We start from the raw sequence: 22,655 nt of genomic DNA on the forward strand, positions 1-22,655 counted from the left end.
TATATTTTAGTGTTGGAAAGAATATCTTAAAAATAAAAAATTCATGAAAAAATATATATTACCAAATTTAACATATGTTAAATGATTATAAAATGGCTTTCGACGAACCTACATTTATGATTTGAAGTGAAAAAAGAAGTCAAAAATGATTTTAAAACGTGCCTAAAAGAAAAAAGCTCTATGTATAAGTAAACAGCCTGATCTAGGATAGACAACAGGCGCCAAATAACGAAAAGCCAGGGTAAGAAACAAGAATTGTATTTCCATGGAAACGACGCCGCTTTCATTCATCAGCCATTCAAATGATTTGAATAATCCAATTCGGATAGCGGATTTAGAGGATTTTGAAAATGAATACGAAGATGATTCAATGAAGAAGCTCGACGATATAATTACACAAGAAGAAGAAGATAGTTTCGCGGGCGATTTTTATAGGTGCGGAACCGACTGGTCTTGTTTAAATTCTTCTTCGACCAGTGCAAACAAGAGGTTAAAACAGTGTAATTTATTTGAATCGTGGAAGCTTCCGCTTAAGACCAATGTCGAGGCTTCTACTTCAATTGTTCCTGATAAAAAGACGATTCAAGCTCAGAAGCCGCAGCAGCAGCGTGCTTGCCCATTTTATAAGAAACTTCCTGGTAAGAAGCTTCCTGTTCCGTATATTTTGCGATATTAAGTATATTATGTCAATGTCTTTTTTGTTGGTGAGATTTTTCTGTTATGGGGAGTGAGAAATATGATGGTAAATGATCCTGATTCTTGACAGGTCGGATTGGACTTAGGAGGTGTATTCGATTGGGATTTTAATGGATTAGTTTTTAAATTATGGATTTTAATGGATTGATGTGATTTTGATCTCAAGTCGAAAAGACTTAGGGGATGGTTTTACATATTAACCATCTAAAAAGTGTCTCATGTAGTTTGACTCTTTTCCACAAAATTTTGCCACAGCCAAGCCCCAAAATCTACATATCATGGAAAATTATGAAATTTTTCCTGAGGAACATTATTTGAGATATGGCGATATACAATCATCATGTTTAATTCTAATGGGAAAATGCAGTGTTGGTTTCACGAAACAAGTTCAGGTGCATAAATGAGTCGTACGGGAGACGGATAAATAATTAATTAGCTATAGATAGTCTAATTCTACTGTTTTGTTGTGCTCGATTGGTTGAGTAAGGAGGCAAAAGAAAACGTAAATATTACATCTTACTGGTTTTTTGCAATTATTTAGGAACACCCTTCACTGTTGATGCATTCCGCTATGGACAAGTTAAAGGTTGCTCTGCCTATTTCCTTAGTCATTTCCATGCTGATCACTATGGTGGTTTGAGCAAGGCGTGGTCCCATGGACCTATTTATTGCACCCCCATCACAGGAAGGTTGATCAAAATGTGTTTATATGTAAACCCCTTGTAAGAAACTCTTTTCCTGTACCAACTACAGTTATGTTGCATTAATCTACTTGTTGAAATTATCAGTGCATAGGCCTCCTTGTTTGCTTTCATAAAAAATTCTCTAATTCTTTTATCCTTTCCTCTATCATGATGTCTGCCCTGCCTATTGGGATTGACAGATTAATCCATACTCTGGATTTAGATGTTGAGTATGTCATTGAAGGAATTAAAGTAACAATGCTCGAGGCTAATCACTGCCCGGGCGCAGCTCTCATTCACTTTAACCTCCCAAGTGGTCAATGCTACCTTCACACAGGCGATTTTAGGGCTTCTAAATTGATGCAAACATACCCACTTCTTTTAAATCAACGAGTCAATGTGCTTTACCTTGACACAACGTACTGCAATCCCAAATACAGGTGCTTTATTTGTGTTGGTTCCTGAAACTTACGTCTACTCTCTTCAGTTCTTGTTGTAAAATTTTGATATCATATATTGTTTCAGGTTTCCTTTGAAGGAAAAGGTATTAGACTTCATTGTGAAAGTTACAAAGAACATGCTTAAGAAACAACCTAAGACGCTTATCATTGTTGGGGCATATAGCATAGGAAAAGAATCTGTATACCTTGCTATTTCCAAGGCATTAACGGTATGTAATTTATTATTTTTTGAAAAATTCTCTTTAGTATCATTGTACAATTTACTTATTCCACCGGTACCATCACTTTATTTGCTTCTATGTGTGGTGACCATTTACATTTGCTCTCCCATCTATAGTACCTTTCTGTTAAGCAAAATGTTATAGAAATAATTTTCAACTGAAACAAATGCTTTATTTAAAGTCCTTGCGAAAAGATACATGAAATGGACCCTTGAATAATCTAAAATAGAGTTAACTTGAGTGAGATATAAGGAACAGGAGAACCGGGAACGAAACCCTCCTCTTTCAAACTCATTTTAACCGAACTTTTATTATTAATGTCTCACGTATTTTTAGTCTGTTTCACATGATTTAAGGGTCTGGTTATGTGGTTTTGTACAAGATTTTAATTAAATATACAATTTGTTTTACGGTCCGAAATCAATTCAATAACATTTTGCTTAACGAAAGGATACTATAGATAGGAACCAAATGTAGAGGGTCACCACATATAGAAACAAATAATATGATTGGACAGGTACGAGTAATAAATTGTACTATAGTACTAAAGAGAATTTCCCTTTATTTTTTATTATATTTTGCTTGGTATAAACTGTGTCTAATAAATTATTTTATATTGTTTTATTAAGGGGCTTGTGTTATGTATTGACTTCTTTCTTCCTTGCTATGGAGCAATTTGTTTGCATGTTCTAGTCATAGATTCAGTTATAGTTGGTGACCCTAGTGAGAAAGATATAGGTTCCTCTGAAATATGTTATGTTATAGGTCAAATCAAAGCTATTTAAAGGGAAGATAAATATTCTTTTTAGGTGAGAATGAACCTCTTATATTTCACAATGAAGACTTGATCACATAAATCAAAAGTGAGTTTAAATATAAATGAGACTCAATTGCATAGAATCACATCACTGATAAATAGGACTCTAATAACTGCTAGAAGTTGTAAACTGTTAATTACTGGTAATAACTGCCACTGATGCTAGTAGTTACTGCTGAGACTAATAACTAATAATAACAATAGTTAACTGACATGTAAACAGACCAGCTACTAAACTAACTAAATTCACAGACCAGTTTGACCTCTCAATACCCTCCTCTTGGAATGGATCCTTGTCCTCAAGGTCCAGATTCTGGAACCTCTATTGTGTAACCAGCATTGATGTTCTTATCTCTAAAGGCTTCACGAAGCAATTTTTGTGATCCTTGACATTTATGGCCTATGGTGAATTTATGATTGCAGTTGGAACACAGCCCTTGAGATCTTCTTTTCAGCATCTCTTCATATTGTAGTCGCTTCATTGAAGGTGTTGCGTTGGAACTGAATGAATGAAATAGGAGACTTAGATTTTTGTCGAGGCTGTTAATCTTTTGTTGTAGCAGAAGTTGCAAAACTAATGGCTGGTAATCTTTTGTTGTTTTCAACTAAGAAAAGATTGTTCTAAGTCGCTATTGTTGTTTCCAGTCGAGGAAATATCATTCAGTCATCGCCATCCATCTTGTAGTCTTCGGTTGTCGAATCTTGTAGTAAGACATATACAATAAACAAAACCATCGATTATTGGTTGATTTTGTTGCCTTGATAATATATATTGCTTTAAGCTCATCATCATCATTAACTTTGCTGTCCTAAAGATCATGCAATTAAAGTGAGGTTGAATAGAATGAGATATTGATCATTATAAACCCAGCTTGCATCCATATTTTATCAGTATCACTCACTATTTTCTCATGCACTTAGAGTCTTCATGAAAACAACTTTCTTGCAAGAGTACGGGCATAGTTTGCGTGTATCTTGGCTTCCATTCCAATGATCAACTCAGAGACATGGAAATTATATTTTGGTGTACTTCAATGCTTATAATCAGAGGCCTGAATTGATAGGCCTTGCGTATACCTTGGGGCCACACATTCAGGCAGGTTGCTAGCAACATGATTATTAACTATTATGTTCCATGTGTTGCTTTACGTGAACTGACTTTCTTATCGAAATAAATGTCCATGTCATGACTTACGACTATAAAGCATATGCAATAAGTATATATTTTACTACTCACTGTAACATTTTTTAAAATTTTTTTAGACCATTTAAAAAAATTTTAAACAGTGCCTTCCTTTCCAATAGGTGAAAATTCATGCTAATTCTTCAAGGAGGCGCATCCTGCAGTCTTTTGGTTGGCCAGAAATATCAGGTAATCTGTGTACAAATGGGAATGATACACCTCTGCATGTTCTGCCGATGTCGTCCCTAAAGTTTGAGGTATTTTTAATTTGAATTTGTTTACAATTGCATCAAGTATAGTTCCTCAAACTAAAGTTTTTCACATATTATCAACAGATATTGGAGAAATATTTGAAGTCATACAGTGATCGATATACATCAGTTTTGGCTTTTCGGCCAACAGGTGAGGATGGAAATTATTAGGGATATTTAGAGATGACAACAGTGTTGAATATGACAAATCCAAATTTAAAACCGATTTTTTTTATCCACAACCGAACCCGTACTAAACCTGAAAAAGTACCGGAAATGAAATTATGAATCCAATCCGATGGATTTAGGGGATATCTGAAACCCGAATTTTTTTATATTGGATATGGACATATCTGAAACCAGAATGTAACCCATTAATTTGAGTTTAGTAATATTCGACCATTAATCATCAAATATGCTAATCTTCCCTTACATCATTATCACTTAAACTATATCAATTTATAATCCATTTAATATCTTGGAAAGAATTGCACACATCTCATGACCTCGGATTAAATGGTTATTAGCGACTCACTCATTATTGCCCAATGGTGGTTGTTGTATGTTTGTTTCTACTTATTGAAATAGATACCTTATGCTGATTTGTTTCCAGCTAAGTAGTAATTAGTTTTTAATTGTGAAGCTTATAATATATTATAATACATAATATTATGTATTAATATGAAATATTTGGATTAAGTTATTAAACAGAAAAATATATCATGTATTAAATAATACATAAAATATAATATATTATAATGCATAATATATAACGTATTATTAAACTTATAATATATCATAATATATATTGATAATACACACACACAAACATAATTATATAATATATTATGTTAATTATATATATTTATATTACAAAATTACATACATTTATGATATATTTATATATTATTATAAAAATATTTATTCGCATATATTCTCATTAAATTATTACTTACTCCTTCCGTCCCTCTGGATAGTATACAGTGGGGGACGGGGATGCGGCACGGACTTTAATGCTCCTGTAAACTGTAGTTGTGCAAGTTATTTTTGGAATTTTTTTTTCTGAATTAAAGTTTGGATGTCAAATTTTTATTCACGAAAAAAAACTCAAAAATAAGTTGCGGAACTATATGTTATAAGTGCATTGAAATGCCTGTCAAGCAGTTGAAAAGAAACGTATAGAATTAAATGGGACAAAGGGAGTATATATTTTAAATACATTATAAAAATATAATTTTTATAATCAAAATAATTAATTTTTAATAAATTTCGGGTCATTTTGGGTTAATCGGGCACTGAACAGGTCGGGTTTGGGTTGACCCAAAAAATGGACCGGGTAAGATAACCCGACCCACTACCCGAAATTCGCACCCCTAATTTTAATTATCTGTGATGACTTTTAGGGGTCATGAGATTAGATTTATTTAAAGGCCTAGATTAAGTTTGTAGTTTGTACTCTAATTTAGTTTGTATATGAACAATTGTATATATATTCTTTTTTTTTTGGATGTTTAATTCGCATAGAGTTTTTTGTTTTGGTATTAACAAAATTCTAAAAATCCAATTCCAAATTTTTTTCAAGTTTAGAAACTAAATCCAAAAATCAGGTTTGGTAAATTTAAAATTTCGGGTTTCGGATCAGATATCCTTCGGATTGGATTATTTCACCATCACCAAATTCTCTCTCCAGTTTAATTCAGCATTTGAGATAAATGACTCAAGTGCAGTATGTTGCTAAAACTGCAACCTCCTTTTTTCAGGTTGGACTTTTTCTGAATCTACCGGAAGCGAATTGGATTCAATCAAACCCATTTCTAAAGGCTTTGTCACTATCTATGGTAAGATGTACAATCTTAGTATATTGCTGTCCTTGTAGATGTATGATGATCTTAAGATTATAAACTTCTATTGTGTTTAAAGTATTGTCATATTCCAAAAACCTACTTCCTGAACATTACTGCGATTACATCTCTGAAGATGCTTCGAGTGGATATTGTTCGTTATGCTTTACGCGAATAATATAAGATACTTCAAAATGTTAGTAACAGAAGACCTTGACAAAACTTATTATTGCATTTGCTTGCAGGAGTTCCGTACAGCGAGCATTCTAGCTTTACAGAATTGAGGGAGTTTGTTCAGGTAATACTCTAATAGGTTATGATATAACTTTCTCCTGATATGTTCTCGTGGCTTTATCTTTCTGTAATGTTTATGTGGCCTATAAGTGCAATTAATCTTTATTACTTTATACAGTTTTTGGGGCCTGAGAAAATAATTCCAACGGTCAATGTGGGGAATGCTGCTACTCGGAATAAGATGCAGTCCTGTTTTCAGGAATGGTCAAAAAAGTGATAATATAACTCTGGAGTTCTTTTCGAGGTCAATTAATGGAAAACATGTTTCTCTATCATATAATTGAGCTTGACTTCTTGTACCATTGAAGGTATTAACTGTTAACATGATACTGGTTATTAAACACTAGCTTATAAGAGAAGCCAATGGCAATTTGATCATGATATTCTCTTATACGTATGAAACAATGCTCATTTAGGTTCTACTCTGTTGTGCTAAATCCGCTGGCTATGTTGTGATGGTAGAGCGAGCAGATGGTTTTGGTCAGTGTTGGGCTGTTAATGTCCACTGCAAATTTGACGGTGTGTCCTTTCGGGGGGCCGTTCAGGCGTGTGAGTAAATAACCTTAAATTTGGACGAGGACCCCTTTTGTGTAGCAATAGGAATTAGGATTTCTATACTTGAGATTACTCTTCTGATAACTTGACTGGTAGGTCTCACAAATGAGACAAACCTTTAATATTTTAAGAGCTTTACAGGCTAGAGTTGGGGCTTGGAATTCACCTGCATTATGCTCCATCCACCGTCCTCAAAATTGTAATATATGAGTAGTTGAGTATGATATTTGTAAGCTAAATAGGAGTTGATGTATTCAAATCTGCAGAACCAACTTATTTCATTCTTATATCATTCTAACATCTTGGTTCCTGTTTTACAGAACTCCAACAAAAGAGGAACACTCATTCTGTGAAAATATTATGGATATTGTCGGGAGGGGAAAGAAATGACAATCTTGCCTTATGTCCAATACTGAGTAGCTTCAAGTTATTAATGCATTCTTGTACTGAGGACTCTTTTAAGTTTCATGCAGACATTGACCAAGTGAAAATTATGAAGAATGTGGTTTTTCTGTAATTCTGCATATCATTGTGCATTATTGTTATTTCATAGAAAGGGATTCCTGCAGTTGAACATTTATGTAATAGAATGTTGCTCAAAATCTTAACTGGCTACTATGATATTGTCAAACCATACATCGTGTTTGCTCTTTCATCAATGTACAATTCAAATTGGTGAGTGCTTTCTGGTTGGAACAGATACAAATCGAACAGAAAAAGAATGATATTGGTTCCGGTTCTGATTCAGTTCATTTTTTTAGTAATTGTGGTTTTGTGTCAGGTTTTGATTATTTCTTTCGAGAACTCAAAAGCCCAAGTCTTCCGGGGGGGGGGGCAACTCTTTCTTGTTTCCTTCATATTTGGATGCACCAGATCTATTATATTTAACACTAATGAAACGACTTATATTGTTTATCAAAAGATATGGCTATAATTCCTAAAATGAAATTTTGATATGAAACCTTGCAAACAACAAATTTGCGAGGTTCAATGCACCAAGATGGCATTGAAGAGAAGCAGAGTAAACTTCCCCTGGATCTTTAAGAAGCATCTGTTCCCAATTTTGCCTTTATTACAAGCTCCTCAGTTGTCATCCCAATAATGTCGTTAGCCCGCTTAAGTGACACACAATAAAATCTTCCAATGGTGTCCTGAACACAAGAGGCCAGCAAAAGAGTGAAAAAAAAAAGAAGCACTAATATATGCTTTTTATGTCAAAGAAGAATGTTAACCAGACCCAAATGATGGTGGTGTGTCATGTGAAAGTGTGTGCGTCTTTTCCAGATAAAAGTTTAACATCTATATTTTTATTCAGAAAACGAAAATTTGGAAAATAATGCGTAGAAGTATGTTGTTTTTACATCTTAAAATTACGTGCAAAAAGTCAAAGAGACACTTATTTTGGGACAGAGGGAGTAATAATCTTACCCGAGAAACTATGCCCAACTTTTCCAGTTTTCCGACAGCATCGTCTACATCAAAATTGCAGCTCACACCAAATTCTTCTTTAATTAGTTGCTCACATCGCATGTCAAGATCCTACACATTTCAGCTCTTATTCATTTATTAGTAACTCTCACCACACCAAAAAGTTTATCCTTGAGCTATTCATAAAGCAAATTTATGAAAAAAAACTGATTATAGACCTCAAGAGTAGCTTTGCCTTGTTCCATTAGTATAAAGTACGAGATGATGACTTCCTTTACCTACAAATTGGATTAAATGAGATTGACATGCTTATGCGCGAGATATATGTTGATCATTTAAGTATGACAACACAATTAAACTACTGAGTGTAATGTTAAATCAACACCTACACCCAATTAATTAGTGCATATAATCCAGTACATGTGTTGCAGGAGACAGAACTGAACCATTAATAGTGTAATTGCAGACACGAATTATCAGACTAACCAGTTCCAAGTTTAGTGCCACACTGAGTGGCAAACTGGGCAATAATTTCACCACAAGTGTGTTTGGACCTCTTATTTCCCCTTATATACAATCCCTCCCATAGTTTGAAGTAAAGTAAAAGAAATACACAGCTGTAGAAGGCAAAAAATAAACTCACTTCCTGCTGAACCACATCATCACATAGGTGAAGAAGAGTGCCCTTTCCACTATCAAGTTGTTTGTCGTACATAGATTTTGTTATCAGGTTCTGGTATGCAGCCATATTTGCCTGAAACCTACAGCCATAAAATGGGCAATGGGACATTACAAGATTAGTACAAATAACCTAGATGAAACTTAGATATTTCAGCACAAAGGTAAAACGTCATCTCTGCTTAAGCATATGCAGTCTTATTATAGCATGCCATAGTAGTGAAGTGCACACAATCTAGCCCCATTACATGTATAAGGTAGTGTGCATGCATTTTGCCACATGATTGCACCCCTCGTCGTCGAATACTAAAGCACGGACATGTGGATCGTTATTAAAAGGATTTAGGATTTAGTGCAACAACTAGATACATGTACATAAGAGCAGGTCCGATGCAATGATATAATTTTTTGCATTTCTATACCATGAAACTTAATGTATAAGATGACCACCCCCCAGTAATTCCATTTTCAAATGCAAAGATGCATAAATGTATAGTTAGTTCTAAAGCTGCGACCAAAGTTGAATAAATCCACCCATGCCACATCATCAAATAAGTACAAACGGATGAATATTTATTAATAAGTAACATATTATATCACCCAATATGCATATATTTGGTTGCATTTTGCAACTAGTACTGGAGTTGCAAGTTGCAGTCTAGCATCAATATCAATTTTTAGTGCCGAACTATAGTATTGCGTATAGTCATTTTGCTACTAGGATCGCACTGCTTAACTAATAAACTAAATTCAGGTAACAAGAAGCTATGAGTGAAAACACTTAACGTCAAGTATATCTTGGCGCAGTAACCAATTACTGTAGAGAGGATGGCAAAAATGACCCAAAGGTCAGCTTTAGGCATTTCTAAAGAACCAACCACAGCTACCTGAAACACACACACACACACACTATTGTAAGATCGTCTATTATAAAAGATACAGTACCCAAGTAGTAAGCTAAGAAGAACAATTAGATAACTCACCAGCCCAACTATAGCGGAACCAAGGAATGAAACCCAGTCCATTGGAGTCAAACTTGGATTTTTCTTTTCTGGCTGTTAAAAGAAAAAAATATGTAAAAACCAATAAATTTGTATGTTAAGTCTGATGGAGAACAGTGGATCAGTGGCTTATGCTTCTGGAGTAAAAGAGAGTTTAAACCCTCAAATTTGCATAAATATAGATTATGAAGATAAAAATGAAAGTGAAAAAAGATGATATTCCAAACTCACCAGGACTATCTCCATGTCCGCCATTGGGATATGTTTGAAGTGCTTCACATAAATTCCACGATCCGGTTTAGTCTGGGTACTGGCTAGTCTACATGGTCATCGGTTAATTGGATGTTAATAATTACCATCATGCATAGCAATTAGTATAGTACTGGCTTTAAGACATTGAAAATTACACATTTTTGAAGTATCTTCGTCATAGCCAGTACCTGTAAACAACGATTATCTTATCGAAGGTAGGTTCCTGGATTGTTATCTTGTTTACCAGATTGCTTAAACTGGAGAACAGTGAACAAATTCGTCAATGATTAGGTACTCTATATAACTCAAAAGCATATTACCATAAAACTAAAACCTTTAATTCGATTGGAAAAACCTTTAAAGCACATGTATCATAATGCACAAGTGAACCTCTTTCAAACTGTCGTAGCAGTTCCAGACACAGGGAAAATTTGTTGTTGCAACAACAAATAGTAACTCAATACTGTAAAGCATGCACACATATCCTAGAAACACGTGAACTACGCTTATATATATATTATCGTGCAATCTATAAATTCATACCATATAACAAAGATGTGCTACAATAGCAAAAACATGTTATATGTTACCCTCCTACTACAGTCCTAGTGACCAAATACGGTACAGGTATAGTCGAATAGCGGTTAAAGTTCTGATAAAGACGAAAATCTAAAAACCTGATTTCCATATTTTCGAGGCGGATTCGTTCAACATAATCAGCTCGCTCTTCTTCAGTTTGCATATCATCTTCTTCTTTGGGGGGATTTTTGTGACGGGGTTTCTTTGGACGTTTAGGCGACTTTATCAATCTGTCTAACCTGCACGTAATTACAAGTTAAGAAAGAGATGGGCACTTGTTTCTAACATATTAGTCCAAATAATTAAATACCAATTGCTGCACGGACAACATAAAATAACTCAGAATTCTTTGAAAATTTCAAAACTTCTGAAAGGGCTTGTAATTTTTAGGAGTTGAAATCCCTTTAACAAATTTATAATATGATATGATCACAATATACCTTGTCAGTCTCATAAACCATGCCCATATACGTGCAATGAGCATATCCACTTTTTCCATATAAAAAAAATCATTTGTCTTGTCAATTCCATTTCCTCGTCGAAAGATTATGTACTGCAGAGATGAAAATAGTAAACTAAACTAATTTTATGCTAGGCAATAATTTTTAACATTTATTGGAGTAACTATGTATTGGTTTAAATTAGCTATATCTTCAATGAGGTATTTTTATAACTAAAAACAATGAATGCCATATGGGAACAACCGTTGTGTTAGAATTAATGTCCCTGGTAAAACCATATTTGGTGAAGGAAAATTTTAGGAGAAGCAAGAGCACATATACTCTAAACATATAAATACACCCTTATCCAAAATTCTTCAAGGATACAATTATGAAACTAAATCTGCTGCTTTACTGAAGTAACTTGTCTATTATATGATTATAAAAATTTGAGACATTATATTATAAAGCTGATTTTGAACTACCATAAGGATGGGATGATATAAGAAAAATAGATTCTGGAATTTAGTGCATGTCATTCCAGGTGAATGGTCCTCTGAATTTTGTTGATTTGTGTTATCAAATTTTACAGTGCGACTTAAATCATAAATGATGTGAAATGGCTACTTGGAGAGAATTTGACATTCTTAATTTATTGGTTGGCAAGTAACATTCAACTTTGATTATATTCATCATTATAAATGATGACCAACCACTATCTTCTAGTTAGGAAATATCAAAATTTGTAAATTTATGCATGGTAAATATCAAAATCATTTAGCAAATCGTAACTAGCCAATCATCTTAAACTCCAAGAATGAGAAATCACAAATTTTAGGACTCCAAATTCAGACTATAAATTAGTTTAGCTTTGCCTACCATGGACATATATGATAAGCACTTCAAAACTCCACAATAAAAAGCATGTTATATATACTAGGTAAATATTTACAATACTATCTGGTTATAATCCGATATGAAGAGGCTATATCTTCGATGATATAGATTTTGATTAACAAGAAAATATAATTGAAATACCATGTAAGCAACAAACACACAAATTGAAAATAGCCTATATCCATTAAGATTATCATGTTAATTACCTTATCAACAAAATCTGGAAGGTGTTCTTGCGGATGTTCTGCAAAGTACCTAGCAAAAAGCTTCGTGTCCAGCTACATGTGTCCTCATCCCCAGAAAAGAATAAAAGAATTCAGAAAGATGTTTTTATGATGATGTTTTCGACAATCTACAATTATGGTTATTATATCCAAATGCTTTAATTTATCTAGATACATTATCAATACTATTCTTGCCTAAATTGACAATTTATATAGACTTTACAAATTCAACAGGAGATGGTTGTATGTAAACTTAATATTAAAAAATCAATGAAACTATCTTCACTGCCAGCAAAAAGAACTAAAGAAATTAAATAATTTACATACAATATATATCTGATAATTTGTCAATTGTACTTCAAGTTGTGGGGATTATAATTCCAAACCTTTGTCTCATCAACTGCTATTGGAAGGTTGAGAAGATATTGTCCTGCATGTGCAACATCAACCTCTTCATCAGTAGTTACCTTGAAGTTGCTTTTCTCCATAACCTTTACACCCAAAAATAATGTTCAATATGAATTAGTCCAGAGAAAGCTTACATGTCGACAAGATCTTGATGGAAAAAGATGAAATTTTATATGCATAGTCTGACTTCTTTAACATAGACTTGAAAATAATGGTAAAAACTATGAGATGATGGTTTAGAGCTGGCGTAATCTGTAAACAAATTTGTAGGCATTAATGTACAAAAATGGTGCAATTGGCCTGAAATTATATGTGATGAACTTTAACAGTTACTCCTGGAGGTTTGCACATCTTACTAGCAACATCAGTTATGTAACAGAACCCAAAAGTGAGCATATCATATTAGTATCATACTGAAATTCTATCATCTATACAATCGAGATACCAATGCTTATAATTTGGAAAGGAGCTTCACCAGACGTATAATGCATATAGCAGACCGAAACTAAGTAAAAATGTACAGTGCACTTAAAACACAACATATGTGAACACAATTAATCCCACATGATAAACTTGGAGGCACTTTTAAAATGTTTTTAGCTTTAGTGCATGCACATAGATTTAAACGCTATGCTATAAACATTTTTAATGCCCAGAATATACAATTACACAAACAACAATCTGTGTGTGCCATTGTATTATCAATAGAAGTTACCTGAAACAAATAGGACAGGAAGTTCTGTTCAAGAATTTGGATCTCTTCCGGAGATAGGCTCTGCTGCTCCAATGTCTGAGCTCCACTATCAGGATCAAAGAGAGAGTAGAGTTGCTGCAAGCACAATATTGACATGTGTGTATAACTAAATAAACTAGTACCAAAGAACTCAGAAGCAAGGGACACAAACAATACAGAGAGTGATAATCAAGAAAAACAGAAGAATTATACCATTAAGTCCTCGAATTGTAGAAGGTACCATGCTCGAACAGTGTACTCGATTCTTTTGCAGAGCTTCAAAAATTCAGCCCTGTCAGCACCAAGTTCTGCAGTACACAAACAACATTCAGAAAATGTTAACCACCTTTTTTTTCTTGTCCATTATTATTTCAATATAAACACATATAACACATGAAATGTAGTCAGAAGGTAAAAGAAATCAAACAAGATTATTTAAAAAAAATGGAAATAAAAAATGGAAATAGAGCACTGGATAACTCAGTGGTAAAGAGCTTATCCTCTATCTTCCCAGGTCCTGGGTTCGACTCTGGCTCATCCCGAGAGTTTCGTAGAACAGATACTCATTTGTAAAAAATGGAAATAAAAATGAAACAAGAAGAACATACTAATGAGATTGGCCAAGGTCATAACAAGCCTGGGCTTGAGTACTGGAATTACAGATTCCCTCTCTAATCTGATCACTTCTTTATCATTCTCATTTTCCTCCGTATTTCCTTCCATCTCTATTCAGATGCCTCTGTCACAGCCCACCTCAACATATATTCCATCAAGCCTATTTACGTTAATACATCACACAAATATGAAACATACACGCAAACTTCGCTGTTTCTTTTTTAATTTAATGTTTGCTTTTTCATTAATCACTTCTTTCATTACTCCCCACATACTTCGCCTAACGTTTTACTCGCAAGGTAGTTACATGACAATTAAGCATATACGATGCTGTTTGTCAACTGAATTGGTTAAAATTTATTGAAATCAGGTTTGATTAATATAACAACCGACTATACTGTAAACTAGAAATTGTGCCCGGCTATGACAAAATTTTTTAGATAATTTATCAAATATACTACTTTTTAGGATCTTATTTGCAAAAATACCATCTTCCTAAATTAATTGCATATTAATTAATTGCATATTTTTTACCCCCTCCCCCTGCAACTAAATGCAACCTCATATGCAACTGAATGCTTGATTTCAAGTTCCACTTTTCAAATGTCATTTTCGACCTCATCCTTGGAATCCATATATATATATATATATATATAGATTCTGAAAATCTGGTCACTAGGCGACCCGCTGAGACCCGCTGAGCTTCTGCAACTGAATGCAACCACATGCAACTGCAACTCCTGATTTCAGTAACCAGTTCTCAAATGTCATTTTCGACCTCATCCTTGGATATATATATATATATATATATATATATATATATATATATATATATATATATATATATATATATATATATATCCAAGGATGAGGTCGAAAATGACATTTGAGAACTGGAACCTGAAATCAGACATTCAGTTGCATACGAGGTTGCATTCAGTTGCATAAGGGAGAGGTAGTATTTTTGCAATTTAGAAACTTAGTGTAGTAAAACTGCAAATAGCTATTCTTGAGAAAAATAAATTTGCAAAAATTTACTTTTTCTTATATATTTATGAAAAAACCCCCAATTTTTTTTTTTGGTAAGTGCTATTATGTAATAGTTTAGCGGAAATTTGTTAAGGTATGGTGTGAAAATAGTATTTTCATAAAAAATTTGTAGTGTGTATCTAATAATCACGTATTCAAGAACTCGTTTATACAGTAAAAAGAAGCAACCACAATCCCCGAGAATAATCGATTCAGCCGCAATTAATGCCTTTCAATTTTTTTTATTGAATCGATTTTCTAAATTTATTTCGTTGTTTTATAATTTCTTATTAAAAAATCAGAAAAATATCACTATAAATACCGATTATAGAAATTATGATATACTCGTAAATCCAAATTTGTGAACAAATAACTATTGTAAAAGGAATTAAATATTAAATAAATTTTGTAAAAATAAATTCCTATATAAATGTTCAATAAAGAATTTCAATATTAATTTTTATTTATAAATAATTTCTTACAAATAAGTATAAACTCCTATTTAAAATTAAATCAAACGTGTTCTTCATAGCAACGTAGATTTTTTGCTCGCTTCACGTGTTTGCATATTTTAATATTTTTATATTTATTATAATAATCATATTAAGTGCTTATATATTTATATTTAAATTTATTTATGCACATCAAAATTGGTATTTTATCAGATCCAGTTCACTCTGCAACTAATTTTCTATCCAATTTTAAAATCTTATCCAAACACTATTCACTTCAAATCCTTCAATATGAATACACATAGGGCTGGCAATAACAAATAAATGTTATTTTAATCTGAATAAATTAATTTTTATTAAATTAAATAATTTTTATTAAATTTAACTGATAAATATTACAAAAATAAAATAAATAAATATATTTATATCTATATAAATATGTATAATATTCGTATTATATATTAATTTTCGGGTACTTTCGGATCAGTTTCGCGTAACCCGAATTCAACCCGAAAATGACCCGTTTTTTACGGGTTGATTTTGGGTCAACCCGAATTCGACCCGAACCCGAAAAACTCCAACCTGAATTCGTGTTTTACTCTTTCGAACAAAATTAGGGTCGAATTCTTGTCGGGTTGTCGGGTCGCGTCCAATATTGCCAGCCCTAAGTACACACAAAGTTAGTAGTATTAATATACCACCCTTTGACAAAGAACACTACGACCTGTGAATAAGGCACATGTTATTATTTCTTCGGGCTGCCAATAAAAAATACACCGACATCTTAACAAAAGGTGTTTCTACCCCAATGAACATAATATTAGCACATGAGGAGGATGATGTGTTAATACCTCACAGAACTATCCCACAAGATACTTTTGAATATACTAATGAAAAAAATGAGCAACTTAACTTGGATATTAGTTTCCGGCTCATTTTAGTGGAATCTCTAGACCTTGTTATGTACAATGTTGTGGTCAACTATACAAATGCCAAACAAATATGGGATATTCTAGAAATAATCAATGAAGGGTCTGAAGAAGTCAGAGAGAACAAGAAAGGGATTCTTATGGCTCAGTATGAGCAGTTTGGTTCTAATCACGGAGAAGGGATTTCAAAAGTTTTCATCAGATATAACAACTTGATTAATAATTTAAATCTGAATAGAAAACATTATGACAACGAAGAAGTGAACCTGAAGTTTGTCTTAACACTCCATGATCTCTTAGAACACAGAATCACTAGAATTAGAGAAAGTAGGGATCAAAATGAGATATCTCTAGAAAAACTCTATGGAGTTCTAAAGACATATGCATTTGAACAAGTTCAAACAAAGCAGAGATATGGCTGGGGTAAAACCATGGGTTCCTCAAGGGCTCTAGTTATGGAATTTCCTAATTCTAGAAGAAAAGAAGGCTTTTGTTGCGTTTTCTAAAACCACTAAGAAATTTGTTGTGCGTGAGATGAGACCAACTGTTTCTTCCAGTGGTGATGATGAATTCTATTTTATGGAGGAGTTTGAACAATTGGAAGATGAATCTCTTTCTATATTTGTCAAGAAGTTTGGGAACATGAGATTCAGGAAGAATCCTTCCTGCAAATATAAACCAGCTGCAAGCAGGTTTCAAAAAGGAAGCTCTTCTAAGAAGCAGCCAATGAGGATTACTAGTTTTGTACAATTCTACATGTTAAAGATGATCAATTGCTCTTCTGAACACACTCTATTACTATCATGATCAAACAGACGTAGTTTCTTTCTGAGCTGCAGAAACACATAAAAACGTTAGATGACTTTACAACACCTACTCCAAACTGCTTTGGATGCTATAATTGCATCATTTAATGACAAGGATGAGCTGTATACTTTTCAGGTAATTTCCTGAAAATTACCAGTCCTACCTCACTTTATGTAGGAGAAGATCCATTCTTGGACTGTTATAGCCAACTGACAAATGAGTTTGTATTTGATTGGAGTGGATCAGTTGGTTTTTAAGAATGTAAAACTACTATAGAATATAACTAACTAAACAGACATTTCACAAACTACACAATTATTTACAACTAAACTAAACTTAATATACAATAGTCGTGACTGAAAAATATGAGGTGCATAGATTTGGCTTTGGAGATCAAAATGAAAAGCCATCCAGAAGACCAAATCAATAAACAAAAATCGAGTATCCACATTTTCTACAGAACATCTTACAATAGATAAACACGCCGATGTGCAGAACAAATGAAAAGGTGTCAATTACATAAATGATCACAAATTGAAAAACAAATGAATGAAAAATCATTTGTAGAACACTTTCATCTAAAGATGGTAGCAAAAAAACACCTTACCTGACTGTTCTTTATGATTAACCATTTGTTGGACAATCAGAAAAATATTAACCTCGACAAAAAAGTAACAAGCAACAGTTCTATAATCATTATAAAGAGAAGAATAGATAAATAAATTAAGGATAAGAATGAAGACAAACTCTCTCCAAACGGAATACCACCCTCCAAAATTGGCGTATAGTCGTAACTAACGATTACAAAAAAATTTATTCGTTTAAAGGATAAAATACGTATATGATTACAAATATATACACGTGTTTTTAGAAAATTAATAGAAAAGTTACAATCGTCAGATTTGATTAAAATGAACGGACCTGATGGAGAATTACAATACTCCATAAATGGTCTCCATATAACTTAGACCTATAAACTATAGATATAGATGGGTTTAATTTCATTTTCCCGGTTTTGATTGTAAACCGATTTTGTGAGTCCTGCACCAAATTTGGAAGCGGATACTAAAAAAGACATAAGAGCAAGTCCAATAAATTACCTATCTCATTACCTATTTATAATATAAAATAATGAATCCTAGGACTCAGTCCTAGTGATTTAGGTAATCAACTTTTAGTATCAACTCCAATAGATTTATTTCCATATTATTATTTTAATAATGAATTTGAGAGAGAGAATGGGAAAAAAAGGAAAAAGATAAAGAAAGAAAGTGTGAAATGAATTTTTTATTTATAAATATTAAATAGGTAATGACTAGAAATTATCTAAAAATAAATAATGGTAAAAAAATTTGAGGATGTGCTAGTAATTTAGGTAATCACTAGAATAGTATCGGAGCGTCATTTAGGAGCTCATTTAGTTAACATATTGAACTTGCTCCAGCCACGTTTAGTTTCAGTGGTCAAGATTCCAATATAAGTTTGTCACTCCTCCACACCCTCACCGTCCGATTAAATCATTCATCTTATATTATCACCATTGAATCTCTTTCTCTGTCACATAAAGTGGTGGTAGCTCATTAGAGTTTATCTTCTTCTCCGCACAAACAAAAAAGATGAGATTTTTAGTTTAGTTTAGGTTAGGTGGTAGCAGAACAACATAATTATACATATGATGATCGACAGATGAGGAGCACAAGTGCATACACAAGTATGATATGTATAGAGAGAGAAAGCAGAGGAGTAAAAGAGTGATGTAGAGAGAGAAGATGCAATTGACAGAGATCCAATTAACAGGTAATTCAATCATTTATATCTTCAATTTTCACTTGCTTGAGAATTTTTATCGCTTCATTCTTCTTACTAACTAACTTATTAAATTTTTGTATTTGATTTCAGATTTATGGTGGTGTTGAATTAGACTACTAAAGACCAAGCTCAAATCCTAGATTTTTCAGTAATATCTCTCCGTTTTTTTCTAGGGTTTAGTTTTGTTCCAGATCTACTTTTAATTTGGATAAAGATTCGATCTTTTTCTTGGTAATTTGTTAGATCTAGTAAAAGTTTGGACATTCGAAGATTTGCTGTTGGATCCAAGTTGAATTTCTCTGTCTTTATGTATTAGATTAGATTAACAGTTAATAGATGTGTTTGTATAACGCGATTAATTACTTCCCGGAGGAAGTTTTGGAGCTTATCTTTAATTTGCTGACCACCCATGGGGACCGAAATGCGGTGTCTTTGGTGTGCAAGTCATGGTATAGTGTTGAGAGGAATAGTAGGGAGAGGGTTTTTATTGGGAATTGTTATGCAATTAGTCCAGAGAGGATGATTGGGAGGTTTCCTAGGGTGAGGTCTCTTACCTTGAAAGGGAAGCCCCATTTTGCAGATTTTAATTTGGTTCCCCCTGATTGGGGTGGATCTGTTTTTCCATGGATTGAAGCTATGGTCAAAAGTGGGGTTAATTTGGAGGAGCTTAAGTTGAAAAGGATGGTGGTTTCAGATGACAGTCTTGAGCTTCTTGCTCGCTCTTTTGTAAATTTCAAGTCTTTGGTTTTGGTTAGCTGTGAAGGATTCTCCACAGATGGTCTAGCAGCTATTGCGTCCAATTGCAGGTAGTGTGTTATGTGTTGATGCTTTATGCTATTGTTTTGTTCTTTAGATATATCTGTGAACTATGGTTGTAGGCTTTTATGTGTTCCGGCTTGTATGAATCTGGTATGATTGTATTTTTTTTTTAAATCTCTGGGTCTTAGAGGTACATCTTTTAATTGCCAAGAAATGCTGGGCTGTCTATTTATACTTGTTGAGATAATGTTGGTTCAATAATTGTTGTTGACATCCTCTTATATGTTTGCAAGTATTCAGTGGTTTTATATCTAAAACTTTTCAGGTTTTGTATATGTAAAATCTTTTCATTCATCATCAAGGTAAAATGTATCATGACGTTGTATGGTTCATCACTGCCCTTTTGTGCAGGTTGAACATCGTGTGATGGGTTTATTTACTCAAGTCTTAACACACAAACATGTGTGTAGGGAACTTATAGTTATATTCGAGATCCTACCACTTGCTAACTTATAGTTCTTACAGCAAAACAAAAAACTGCTTAGGTAGCCTGCTTACCTAAATATTGCTGGTCTTGTTGCATACTCTAATTTGAGTTCTATGTATTTAATATAGATTGTGTCATTGTTTTTTGTAGTGTTTAGTTTTTTGGGATGTGTGTATCGGTGTGCAATATGAATCTTATGGTTTCTTTTGCTGTGCATGTTTGTTTTAACTGATTGATTACTGCATGCGGCATGCGCTGGGGGATGTTAAAAGCAAGCAACTACTTTATTGTTCTAACTTCTGATTAAACATGTGGTTTTTGATACTAAGACATTATCTGGCATTCATCACCTTTATAATTCTCAATTCAGGCATCTGAGGGAGCTTGACTTGCAAGAAAATGAAGTTGAGGATCATAGAGGGCAGTGGCTTAGCTGCTTTCCTGAGAGTTGCACATCTCTGGTCTCATTAAATTTTGCATGTCTGAGGGGAGAAGTTAATCTCCCTGCTCTTGATAGACTGGTAGCAAGGTGTCGAAATCTTGTTAGTCTTAAGTTAAACCATGCAGTTCCGGTCGATGCTCTTCAGAAGATTTTGGTCCAAGCACCTCAATTGCAGGAATTGGGTGCAGGTTCTTATGTCCATGATCCAGATTCAGAGACCTGCAAAAAGCTTAAAAACACTATCCAGAATTGTACTTCGATTAGGAGTTTGTCAGGATTCCTGGATGTCGCCCCTCGCTGCTTGCCTACTGTGTACCCTGTTTGTGTGAATTTGACCTCCCTGAACCTGAGTTATGCGCCTGGAATTTATTGTAAAGATCTTATAAAGCTTATCAGACATTGCAAGAGATTGCAGCGACTATGGGTTCGAAGTTGACCTTACTTTTTAAATATCAGCATCGATTAATATATGTTCCATTTAGATGACATTCTTTTTATTTTCCAACAGATATTGGATTATATCGGAGATAAAGGATTGGGTATAGTAGCTTCTAGCTGCAAAGAATTGCAGGAATTGCGAGTCTTCCCATCTGATCTCCATGGTGCTGGTAATACCGCTGTAACAGAAGTGGGATTGGTCGCGATATCATCTGGTTGCCCGAAACTAAATTCTTTGCTCTATTTCTGCCAGCAAATGACCAATGCTGCACTGATAACTGTTGCTAAAAACTGTCCGAATTTTATCAGATTTAGGCTGTGCACTCTTAATCCAACTATACCAGATCCTGTGACCATGCAGCCACTGGATGAAGGTTTTGGTGCAATTGTTCAGTCCTCCAAGGGTCTTAAGCGGTTGTCACTCTCTGGCCTGCTGACGGACAAGGTTTTCCTCTATATAGGAATGTATGCGGAGCAGCTGGAAATGCTGTCAGTTGCATTTGCGGGGGGCAGCGACAAGGGAATGGTGTATGTGTTAAATGGCTGCAAGAAGCTGAAAAAGCTGGAAATCCGGGATAGCCCATTTGGGAATTTGGCACTTTTAGCAGACATGGGGAAGTATGAGACAATGCGATCCCTTTGGATGTCGTCCTGTGAAGTGACTCTTGGGGCCTGCAAGACACTGGCCAAGAAAATGCCAACCCTGAATGTGGAAATCATTAATGAAAATGAACAGGTGGATGCTAATTCAGAAGATAGTCAGAAGGTAGAAAAGATGTACCTTTACCGGACATTGGTTGGGGCCCGAAGTGATGTCCCAGAATTTGTGTGGACATTGTAGATGTATGTCCACTGTAAATGTCTTATTGTCCTGCTCAATATCGTTACTGTGGTGTAGCATGTGTACCTAGTTCAAATATTAAGTGGAAAAATTTATGTAACTGCAACTGTGGATGATCTAATTATAAGGTTTACTCTTTTGTTATATGTGCTATATCAGTAAAAATCATTGTTTAAACTCAATTTCAAACTACTACATGGTTAAATTCGACAGAAGAAAAATTTATTATTACCCAAGAATAATGATTAAAACTGAAATGTAACCTATATTATGTTCTGGGAAAGTACAAATTTTTTGACATAAAACGCTCGTCATGATTAATATTCTGTTTTAAAGATTTGTGGTTTCACATTACAGGATATAATATTTAAATTTTGTTTTTTTTGATCGAATTTAAATTTTGTT

General features: G+C 33.8%; 3 protein-coding genes across 5 annotated transcripts; 2 read left to right on the forward strand and 1 right to left on the reverse strand.

The window, feature by feature from the left end:
• Nucleotides 1–224: 224 nt before the first annotated feature.
• On the forward strand, nt 225–7,655 carry LOC108220730 (DNA cross-link repair protein SNM1). 3 transcript variants are annotated; one of them, XR_001806787.2, is made up of 11 exons: nt 225–638; nt 1,238–1,418; nt 1,580–1,819; nt 1,905–2,049; nt 4,184–4,318; nt 4,397–4,463; nt 6,073–6,150; nt 6,399–6,451; nt 6,566–6,755; nt 6,864–6,996; nt 7,323–7,655. XR_001806787.2 is itself a non-coding variant. In XM_017394580.2 (10 exons), the coding sequence occupies exons 1-9, from the start codon at nt 266–268 to the stop codon at nt 6,662–6,664; spliced, it is 1,371 nt and encodes a 456-aa protein (XP_017250069.1). In that variant the 5' UTR covers nt 225–265; the 3' UTR covers nt 6,665–6,691; nt 7,323–7,655. The 3 variants fall into 3 exon arrangements, 1 of the variants encoding a protein (XP_017250069.1); XR_001806785.2 differs by lacking the exon at nt 6,864–6,996; XM_017394580.2 differs by lacking the exon at nt 6,864–6,996 and having other exon boundaries at nt 6,566–6,691.
• Nucleotides 7,656–7,810: 155 nt separating this feature from the next.
• Nucleotides 7,811–14,512, reverse strand: LOC108222417 (uncharacterized). The gene is made up of 15 exons (XM_017396337.2): nt 14,251–14,512; nt 13,856–13,950; nt 13,625–13,738; nt 12,888–12,992; nt 12,484–12,555; nt 11,381–11,493; nt 11,039–11,179; nt 10,550–10,618; nt 10,341–10,428; nt 10,092–10,163; nt 9,895–9,995; nt 9,074–9,191; nt 8,649–8,708; nt 8,431–8,541; nt 7,811–8,153 (listed from the first exon to the last, which is right to left on the reverse strand). Exons 1-15 carry the CDS (start codon nt 14,363–14,365, stop codon nt 8,043–8,045), a joined length of 1,485 nt encoding a protein of 494 aa, XP_017251826.1. The 5' UTR covers nt 14,366–14,512; the 3' UTR covers nt 7,811–8,042.
• Nucleotides 14,513–18,907: 4,395 nt separating this feature from the next.
• On the forward strand, nt 18,908–22,394 carry LOC108223421 (protein AUXIN SIGNALING F-BOX 2). Its single transcript, XM_017397684.2, has 4 exons — nt 18,908–19,271; nt 19,374–20,089; nt 20,900–21,395; nt 21,480–22,394. Exons 2-4 carry the CDS (start codon nt 19,620–19,622, stop codon nt 22,248–22,250), a joined length of 1,737 nt encoding a protein of 578 aa, XP_017253173.1. The 5' UTR covers nt 18,908–19,271; nt 19,374–19,619; the 3' UTR covers nt 22,251–22,394.
• Nucleotides 22,395–22,655: the final 261 nt, after the last annotated feature.

This window comes from Daucus carota, chromosome 5 (genome assembly GCF_001625215.2).
Source record: "Daucus carota subsp. sativus chromosome 5, DH1 v3.0, whole genome shotgun sequence".
Classification (NCBI taxonomy): Eukaryota; Viridiplantae; Streptophyta; class Magnoliopsida; order Apiales; family Apiaceae; genus Daucus; species Daucus carota.